Genomic DNA, 9,276 nt, shown 5'->3' on the forward strand with positions numbered 1-9,276 from the left:
ATGGTGTTGGGTAGCGTACAAAGAGTGGATTTGGATTGCGTTGACCGTGCATCGCAGGTGGATTTGCTGGAGGCATAGCGGAAGGCCGTGGCCACATGTGAGTACAATACGTCCACCGGAAAGAACATTTTTCATGTGGCCTCTTGGATGGAATCAAATGGACTCGGGCAATGGTTTTACCGCAAGGAGTGGCAGGAGGGGACGTACGACAAGTATGTCATCCTTTCCACCATTGATTTTAATCGCGATGAAAATAAGGGAACCGCGTACGGTTACTTGACGTTTCACGGCGAAACCACGACAAGACCGGTGCAAATAGACTTTGCGGAAGTTTTGGGTGGCACGCGCTGTTCTGTTTGGCGTCGTTGTTCCCCCACTCCCAAGTATTGGTGCAGACGTCCCTGTCGATGGACGTTGCTCTTGCTTGCGGGCGCATCCATTTAGTGATGCGGCCGACAACTCCAGCCCACTGCTGCTGCTTCTGGCTTGACTGCTACACCGCCCCCAGCAGCGGGCGTAGTGGGACTGGGGACGAGAACACAGTGGACGAAGTTCACTCGGATGGTGCTGGCGGTCCCGTCAGCGTCTCGTCGACCCCAGCGACCCACCCACATCACCAGCAAGCACAGAAATGGACGAGACAGGGAAGGCATCAACAGACTACCAGGGAAACAATTGCTTTTTCACATTACTTTCAGCCAAACAACCGGAAGAATTCACAACAACATCAATCACCAAAAACGACAAAGGAACAGCGACCACCGCGGCCACCATCGGCAGCACCGCAGGCTTCCAGAAAAATTCCCCTCTTTTGCTTCTTCTTGTCACGTATGCGGCTGCTGCTGCGGTGGTGGCTGTGCGTGCATGAAGTGGTGTGCGTCGAATATGAACTAAGGCCCAATGCAACTGAACTGTTTTTGTGATGAATATTGGCTGCGCTTCCCGTGGACCAACAATTCTCGTGGTGTGCGGGGACATCTTTCCCTTTATTGTTGCTTTGGCTTTTTGGGCTGCTGTGTGCGCTGCATCTATTCTCGTGTGTGTGTGCGTACTCTCCGTGAGGGGTGCCGACACGACGGACCGCTCTCGCCGTGTGTGCATGCGGTGGAGCCTTGTGTGCCGCTCCTGTTTGCTTCTCCCTCCTCCATCTGTGTGTGTGTGCCTGCTGCCGTGGATTGGAGTGTGTGTCGTGCGTGGTGTGCGGCGTACGGTGCATGCCTGGCTGCTGCTCTCTCCTCATGTGGTTTGCCCTCTGTGTGTGTGTCTGCCGCACCTCTCGTCTCCCCTGTTGCTCTCCATGTTTCTCACTGTGCAGATAAGCTCCACACGACTGAATGACCACACTCACGATGGTGACGTGCCGTCTGCTGTACGCCCTGCTGATGCTCGCCCTGTGCTGCTGCCCGTCAGTGTGCGCGGCAGAAGGTGGTGGTCAGAAGCAGGAAACTACCACTACGACTACCACAACAAAGCCACCAACTACGACGACCACGACAACAACAAAGCCACCAACTACGACTACCACAACGACCACTACCACAACCACCACGACCACTGCGCCGGAGGCACCAAGCATTACGACTACAGAGGCGCCAAATACGACGACCACCCGTGCGCCGTCAAGTATTCGCAGAATTGACGGCAGCTTCGGCAGCTCTGCGTGGGCGTGTGCCCCGCTGCTTCTCGCCGCATCCGCGCTGGCGTACACCACTCTGGGCTGAAGAGGTGTGTGCGGGCTGTGCGTGCCAGCACTCAGCCACGGGGACATTTGTGCGTCTACCGTGGTCCGATGTATAAAGAAAGAGTAGTTATGATGATTGTGTTTTGCTTTGCTTGCTTCTGCTGCCATGCTGTGTGCTCCGCGTTGTGCACCACATCCGTCACGTTGAACGCATCCCAGACACACCCATATGCATGCGCACTGGAGCCTTGGGTTTGTTTTTTCTTGTTCTTTAATTCTTTTTTTAATTTTTTTTTAATTCTTTTTTTCGTTGCTTCTGCTTTTATAGCTTCTGTGTTGTGGGGCGGTGTGCGAGTTCTGCAATTGTACTGATTCCATCTGTCTCATGTTGTGTTTGTTGCTGCTGCTGCTGGGCTGCTGCCGTTTGTTTTTGTGCGGTTGCTGTGCGTGGTGTGGCGGTCGTATTTCTCTCTTTGTTTTCGCTGCGTTGACGGGGAGTTGGTTTGTGCTGGAGGCCACACGCAAGTGACGGGAGTGATGGCGATGATGGTGCCTGGCCGTGTGCTGCTGGTGTGTGCCCTCTGCGTGCTGTGGTGCGGTGCCAGCGGTGTCGGCCGATGCTGGGGATTATGATGTTTCTTGTGGTCATGGAACTTTGTGCGGAATTGGAGTTGGTGTTGACGGTGAACCCTCCGCCCGGTTGGTAGTCATGCGTCTACTGGAGGTACAAAGGGTGAATGTTTTCAGGGAGGTGGAGGTGACTCTCCGGGTTCTGCTACACCCGCTTGCACATCGTCACCTGCCGATGCGGAGGAGTCCGAGGGTGGGGCTTTAAATGGCCCCAAGAAGGATGTATCCCGTGTTGAGGAGGACCCCGATGCAGCGCAGGACCCGCTACAACCAGGTCTCACGTTGTATCGGCAGCCGAGGTGATGGCGGCACAACCGTGAAGGAAGAAGTGACTGGTGTGGAGAGCAGCGACACTGCTGACTTGCCCCCAACGAGAGCCACGCACCACAAGCAGCACGACCAGTGACGGGGGAACCGGAAGGCACAGGGAAACAGGCAGCATCGAAGGCGTTATCAACGCCAGCAGAGGGACGAGGGATATCAGGCGCGACGGATCAAAAAGTGGACTCACCAAAGGAGGAAGCCGCGTGCAGCGCAGGTGCCACAAACAGTCGGTCACCTGTCGGTCAACAACAAACCGAACCTTCATCTCCCTCTACGAGTGGAAGTACTTCGACTTTGACTCCGGAAGAGGAACCCGCTGGGGAGCTCCATTCCAGCAATAACCAGCCATCTGGTGACGCGGTACCGAAGGAAGGAACGCAACATGAAGGTCTTGCTGGCGGCGAAACGCAAGTATAGCCCGCAACTACTAACGACGAATCGATTGGAACAGCACCAGCTGGCGACGGCGACATCAGTACCGTGGCCTCCCACACCACCTCCCCTTTTTGCTCTTGCATCTTCCTGTGACGTGTGCGGTTGCTGCTGCGGTGGTGGCTGTGCGTGCATGAAGTGGTGTGCGCCGAATATGAACTAAGGCCCAATGCAACTGAACTGTTTTTGTGATGAATATTGGCTGCACTTCCCGTGGACCAACAATTCTCGTGGTGCGCGGGGATATCTTTCCCTTTATTGTTACTTTGGACTTTTGGGCTGCTGTGTGTGCTGCATCTATTCTCGTGTGTGTGTGTGCGTACTCTCCGTGAGGGGAGCAGACACGACGGACCGCTGTCGCCGTGTGTGCATGCGGTGGAGCCTTGTGTGCCGCTACTGTTTGCTTCTCCCTCTTCCATCTGTGTGTGTGTGCCTGCTGCCGTGGATTGGAGTGTGTGTCGTGCGTGGTGTGCGGCGTACGGTGCATGCCTGGCTGCTGCTCTCTCCTCATGTGGTTTGCCCTCTGTGTGTGTGTCTGCCGCACCTCTCGTCTCCCCTGTTGCTCTCCATGTCCCTCACTGTGCAGATAAGCTCCACTCGACTGAATGACCACACTCACGATGGTGACGTGCCGTCTGCTGTACGCCCTGCTGGTGCTCGCCCTGTGCTGCTGCCCGTCCGTGTGCGTGACAGCAAGTGATAAGCAGGAAACTACCACTACGACTACCACAACAAAGCCACCAACTACGACGACCACGACAACAACAAAGCCACCAACTACGACGACCACGACAACAACAAAGCCACCAACTACGACGACCACGACAACAACAAAGCCACCAACTACGACGATCACGACAACCACGACCACCACGACCACCACGACCACGACCACAACCACGACCACTGCGCCGGAGGCACCAAGCATTACGACTACAGAGGCGCCAAATACGACGACCACCCGTGCGCCGTCAAGTATTCGCAGAATTGACGGCAGCCTCGGCAGCTCTGCGTGGGCGTGTGCCCCGCTGCTTCTCGCCGCATCCGCGCTGGCGTACACCATTCTGGGCTGAAGAGGTGTGTGCGGGCTGTGCGTGCCAGCACTCAGCCACGGGGACATGTGTGCGTCTACCGTGGTCCGATGTATAAAGAAAGAGTAATTATGATGATTGTGTTTTGCTTTGCTTGCTTCTGCTGCCATGCTGTGTGCTCCGCGTTGTGCACCACATCCGTCACGTTGAACGCATCCCAGAAACACCCATATGCATGCGCACTGGAGCCTTGGGTTTGTTTTTTCTTGTTTTTTAATTCTTTTTTAAATCCTTTTTTTAATTCTTTTCTTAATTCTTCTTTTAATTCTTTTCTTAATTCTTTTTTTAATCTTTTTTTCGTTGCTTCTGCTTTTATAGCTTCTGTGTTGTGGGGCGGTGTGCGAGTTCTGCAATTGTACTGATTCCATCTGTCTCATGTTGTGTTTGTTGCTGCTGCTGCTGGGCTGCTGCCGTTTGTTTTTGTGCGGTTGCTGTGCGTGGTGTGGCGGTCGTATTTCTCTCTTTGTTTTCGTTGCGTTGACGGGGAGTTGGTTTGTGCTGGAGGCTGCACGCAAGTGACGGGAGTGATGGCGATGATGGTGCCTGGCCGTGTGCTGCTGGTGTGTGCCCTCTGCGTGCTGTGGTGCGGTGCCAGCGGTGTCGGCCGATGCTGGGGATTATGATGTTTCTTGTGGTCATGGAGCTTTGTGCGGAATTGGAGTTGGTGTTGACGGTGAACCCTCCGCCCGGTTGGTAGTCATGCATCTACTGGAGGTACAAAGGGTGAATGTTTTCAGGGAGGTGGAGGTGACTCTCCGGGTTCTGCTGCACCCGCTTGCACATCGTCACCTGCCGATGCGGAATAGTCCGAGGGTGGGGCTTTAAATGGCCCCAAGAAGGATGTATCCCGTGTTGAGGAGGACCCCGATGCAGCGCAGGACCCGCTACAACCAGGTCTCACGTTGTATCGGCAGCCGAGGTGATGGCGGCACAACCGTGAAGGAAGAGTGACTGGTGTGGAGAGCAGCGACACTGCTGACTTGCCCCCAACGAGAGCCACGCACCACAAGCAGCACGACCAGTGACGGGGGAACCGGAAGGCACAGGGAAACAGGCAGCATCGAAGGCGTTATCAACGCCAGCAGAGGGACGAGGGATATCAGGCGCGACGGATCAAAAAGTGGACTCACCAAAGGAGGAAGCCGCGTGCAGCGCAGGTGCCACAAACAGTCGGTCACCTGTCGGTCAACAACAAACCGAACCTTCATCTCCCTCTACGAGTGGAAGTACTTCGACTTTGACCCCGGAAAAGGAACCCGCTGGGGAGCTCCATTCCAGCAATAACCAGCCATCTGGTGACGCGGTACCGAAGGAAGGAACGCAACATGAAGGTCTTGCTGGCGGCGAAACGCAAATATAGCCCGCAACTACTAACGACGAATCGATTGGAACAGCACCAGCTGGCGACGGCGACATCAGTACCGTGGCCTCCCACACCACCTCCCCTTTTTGCTCTTGCATCTTCCTGTGACGCGTGCGGCTGCTGCTGCGGTGGTGGCTGTGCGTGCATGAAGTGGTGTGCGCCGAATATGAACTAAGGCCCAATGCAACTGAACTGTTTTTGTGATGAATATTGGCTGCACTTCCCGTGGACCAACAATTCTCGTGGTGTGCAGGGATATCTTTCCCTTTATTGTTGCTTTGGCTTTTTGTGTTGCTGTGTGCGCTGCATCTATTCTCGTGTGTGTGTGTGTGCGTACTCTCCGTGAGGGGTGCAGGCACGACGGACCGCTCTCGCCGTGTGTGCATGCGGTGGAGCCTTGTGTGCCGCTCCTGTTTGCTTCTCCCTCTTCCATCTGTGTGTGTGTGCCTGCTGCCGTGGATTGGAGTGTGTGTCGTGCGTGGTGTGCGGCGTACGGTGCATGCCTGGCTGCTGCTCTCTCCTCATGTGGTTTGCCCTCTGTGTGTGTGTCTGCCGCACCTCTCGTCTCCCCTGTTGCTCTCCATGTCCCTCACTGTGCAGATAAGCTCCACACCACTGGATGAACACACTCACGATGGTGACGTGCCGTCTGCTGTACGCCCTGCTGGTGCTCGCCCTGTGCTGTTGCCCGTCCGTGTGCGTGACAGCAAGTGATAAGCAGGAAACTACCACTACGACTACCACAACAAAGCCACCAACTACGACGACCACGACAACAACAAAGCCACCAACTACGACGACCACGACAACCACGACCACAACCACGACCACTGCGCCGGAGGCACCAAGCATTACGACTACAGAGGCGCCAAATACGACGACCACCCGTGCGCCGTCAAGTATTCGCAGAATTGACGGCAGCCTCGGCAGCTCTGCGTGGGCGTGTGCCCCGCTGCTTCTCGCCGCATCCGCACTGGCGTACACCACTCTGGGCTGAAGAGGTGTGTGCGGGCTGTGCGTGCCAGCACTCAGCCACGGGGACATGTGTGCGTCTACCGTGGTCCGATGTATAAAGTAAGAGTAATTATGATGATTGTGTTTTGCTTTGCTTGCTTCTGCTGCCATGCTGTGTGCTCCGCGTTGTGCACCACATCCGTCACGTTGAACGCATCCCAGACACACTCATATGCATGCGCACTGGAGCCTTGGGTTTGTTTTTTCTTGTTTTTTAATTCTTTTCTTAATTCTTTTTTTAATCTTTTTTTCGTTGTTTCTGCTTTTATAGCTTCTGTGTTGTGGGGCGGTGTGCGAGTTCTGCAATTGTACTGATTCCATCTGTCTCATGTTGTGTTTGTTGCTGCTGGGCTGCTGCCGTTTGTTTTTGTGCGGTTGCTGTGCGTGGTGTAGCGGTCGTATTTCTCTCTTTGTTTTCGCTGCGTTGACGGGGAGTTGGTTTGTGCTGGAGGCCACACGCAAGTGACGGGAGTGATGGCGATGATGGTGCCTGGCCGTGTGCTGCTGGTGTGTGCCCTCTGCGTGCTGTGGTGCGGTGCCAGCGGTGTCGGCCGATGCTGGGGATTATGATGTTTCTTGTGGTCATGGAGCTTTGTGCGGAATTGGAGTTGGTGTTGACGGTGAACCCTCCGCCCGGTTGGTAGTCATGCATCTACTGGAGGTACAAAGGGTGAATGTTTTCAGGGAGGTGGAGGTGACTCTCCGGGTTCTGCTACACCCGCTTGCACATCGTCACCTGCCGATGCGGAGGAGTCCGAGGGTGGGGCTTTAAATGGCCCCAAGAAGGATGTATCCCGTGTTGAGGAGGACCCCGATGCAGCGCAGGACCCGCTACAACCAGGTCTCACGTTGTGTCGGCAGCCGAGGTGATGGCGGCACAACCGTGAAGGAAGAGTGACTGGTGTGGAGAGCAGCGACACTGCTGACTTGCCCCCAACGAGAGCCACGCACCACAAGCAGCACGACCAGTGACGGGGGAACCGGAAGGCACAGGGAAACAGGCAGCATCGAAGGCGTTATCAACGCCAGCAGAGGGACGAGGGATATCAGGCGCGACGGATCAAAAAGTGGACTCACCAAAGGAGGAAGCCGCGTGCAGCGCAGGTGCCACAAACAGTCGGTCACCTGTCGGTCAACAACAAACCGAACCTTCATCTCCCTCTACGAGTGGAAGTACTTCGACTTTGACCCCGGAAAAGGAACCCGCTGGGGAGCTCCATTCCAGCAATAACCAGCCATCTGGTGACGCGGTACCGAAGGAAGGAACGCAACATGAAGGTCTTGCTGGCGGCGAAACGCAAATATAGCCCGCAACTACTAACGACGAATCGATTGGAACAGCACCAGCTGGCGACGGCGACATCAGTACCGTGGCCCCCCACACCACCTCCCCTTTTTGCTCTTGCATCTTCCTGTGACGCGTGCTGCTGCTGCTGCGGTGGTGGCTGTGCGTGCATGAGGTGGTGTGCGCCGAATATGAACTAAGGCCCAATGCAACTGAACTGTTTTTGTGATGAATATTGGCTGCGCTTCCCGTGGACCAACAATTCTCGTGGTGCGCGGGGACATCTTTCCCTTTTTTGTTGCTTTGGCTTTTTGGGCTGCTGTGTGCGCTGCATCTATTCTCGTGTGTGCATGCGGTGGAGCCTTGTGCGCCGCTCCTGTTTGCTTCTCCCTCTTCCATCTGTGTGTGTGTGCCTGCTGCCGTGGATTGGAGTGTGTGTCGTGCGTGGTGTGCGGCGTACGGTGCATGCCTGGCTGCTGCTCTCTCCTCATGTGGTTTGCCCTCTGTGTGTGTGTCCGCCGCACCTCTCGTCTCCCCTGTTGCTCTCCATGTCCCTCACTGTGCAGATAAGCTCCACACGACTGAATGACCACACTCACGATGATGACGTGCCGTCTGCTGTACGCCCTGCTGGTGCTCGCCCTGTGCTGCTGCCCGTCCGTGTGCGTGACAGCAAGTGAGAATAAGGCTGAGCAGGAAACTACCACTACGACTACCACAACAAAGCCACCAACTACGACGACCACGACAACAACGAAGCCACCAACTACGACTACCACAACGACCACCACCACAACCACGACCACTGCGCCAGAGGCACCAAGCATTACGACTACAGAGGCGCCAAATACGACGACCACCCGTGCGCCGTCAAGTATTCGCAGAATTGACGGCAGCCTCGGCAGCTCTGCGTGGGCGTGTGCCCCGCTGCTTCTCGCCGTATGCGCGCTGGCGTACACCACTCTGGGCTGAAGAGGTGTGTGCGGGCTGTGCGTGCCAGCACTCAGCCACGGGGACATGTGTGCGTCTACCGTGGTCCGATGTATGAAGTAAGAGTAATTATGATGATTGTGTTTTGTTTGCTTGCTTCTGCTGCCATGCTGTGTGCTCCGCGTTGTGCACCACATCCGTCACGTTGAACGCATCCCAGACACACTCATATGCATGCGCACTGGAGCCTTGGGTTTGTTTTTTCTTGTTCTTTAATTCTTTTTTTAATCTTTTTTTCGTTGCTTCTGCTTTTATAGCTTCTGTGTTGTGGGGCGGTGTGCAAGTTCTGCAATTGTACTGATTCCATCTGTCTCATGTTGTGTTTGTTGCTGCTGCTGCTGGGCTGCTGCCGTTTGTTTTTGTGCGGTTGCTGTGCGTGGTGTAGCGGTCGTATTTCTCTCTTTGTTTTCGCTGCGTTGACGGGGAGTTGTTTTGTGCTGGAGGCTGCACGCAAGTGACGGGAGTG

At 55.4% G+C, this 9,276-nt stretch overlaps 4 protein-coding genes and 4 pseudogenes across 4 annotated transcripts, besides 11 other annotated features; all 8 read left to right on the top strand.

Moving 5' to 3' along the window:
• Tc00.1047053509993.5 lies at positions 1-571 on the top strand (annotated as a pseudogene; the record flags this gene model as incomplete).
• Positions 1-856: a sequence feature (heterozygous, non-Esmeraldo-like haplotype).
• Positions 857-7,424: a sequence feature (areas not merged during assembly with more than two copies in the genome that could not be assigned to a particular haplotype).
• Positions 1,350-1,721, top strand: Tc00.1047053509993.10 (mucin TcMUCI, putative; the record flags this gene model as incomplete). Its single annotated transcript, XM_800812.1, has 1 exon — positions 1,350-1,721. The coding sequence occupies one exon, from the start codon at positions 1,350-1,352 to the stop codon at positions 1,719-1,721; it is 372 nt and encodes a 123-aa protein (XP_805905.1).
• Positions 1,446-1,609: a microsatellite.
• Positions 1,935-2,005: a sequence feature (T-rich).
• Positions 2,219-3,205, top strand: Tc00.1047053509993.15 (annotated as a pseudogene).
• Tc00.1047053509993.20 (mucin TcMUCI, putative) lies at positions 3,673-4,140 on the top strand (the record flags this gene model as incomplete). The annotated part of the gene is made up of 1 exon (XM_800813.1): positions 3,673-4,140. One exon carries the CDS (start codon positions 3,673-3,675, stop codon positions 4,138-4,140), a length of 468 nt encoding a protein of 155 aa, XP_805906.1.
• Positions 3,809-3,901: a microsatellite.
• Positions 3,904-4,028: a microsatellite.
• Positions 4,355-4,472: a sequence feature (T-rich).
• Positions 4,686-5,672, top strand: Tc00.1047053509993.31 (annotated as a pseudogene).
• Tc00.1047053509993.40 (mucin TcMUCI, putative) lies at positions 6,141-6,518 on the top strand (the record flags this gene model as incomplete). The annotated part of the gene is made up of 1 exon (XM_800814.1): positions 6,141-6,518. One exon carries the CDS (start codon positions 6,141-6,143, stop codon positions 6,516-6,518), a length of 378 nt encoding a protein of 125 aa, XP_805907.1.
• Positions 6,246-6,406: a microsatellite.
• Positions 6,732-6,804: a sequence feature (T-rich).
• Positions 7,010-7,996, top strand: Tc00.1047053509993.51 (annotated as a pseudogene).
• Positions 7,425-9,276: a sequence feature (heterozygous, non-Esmeraldo-like haplotype).
• Positions 8,406-8,792, top strand: Tc00.1047053509993.60 (mucin TcMUCI, putative; the record flags this gene model as incomplete). The annotated part of the gene is made up of 1 exon (XM_800815.1): positions 8,406-8,792. One exon carries the CDS (start codon positions 8,406-8,408, stop codon positions 8,790-8,792), a length of 387 nt encoding a protein of 128 aa, XP_805908.1.
• Positions 8,520-8,626: a microsatellite.

The sequence above is a fragment of the Trypanosoma cruzi genome, genomic scaffold (assembly GCF_000209065.1).
Source record: "Trypanosoma cruzi strain CL Brener 1047053516571 genomic scaffold, whole genome shotgun sequence".
In the NCBI taxonomy this organism is placed as follows: Eukaryota; Euglenozoa; class Kinetoplastea; order Trypanosomatida; family Trypanosomatidae; genus Trypanosoma; species Trypanosoma cruzi.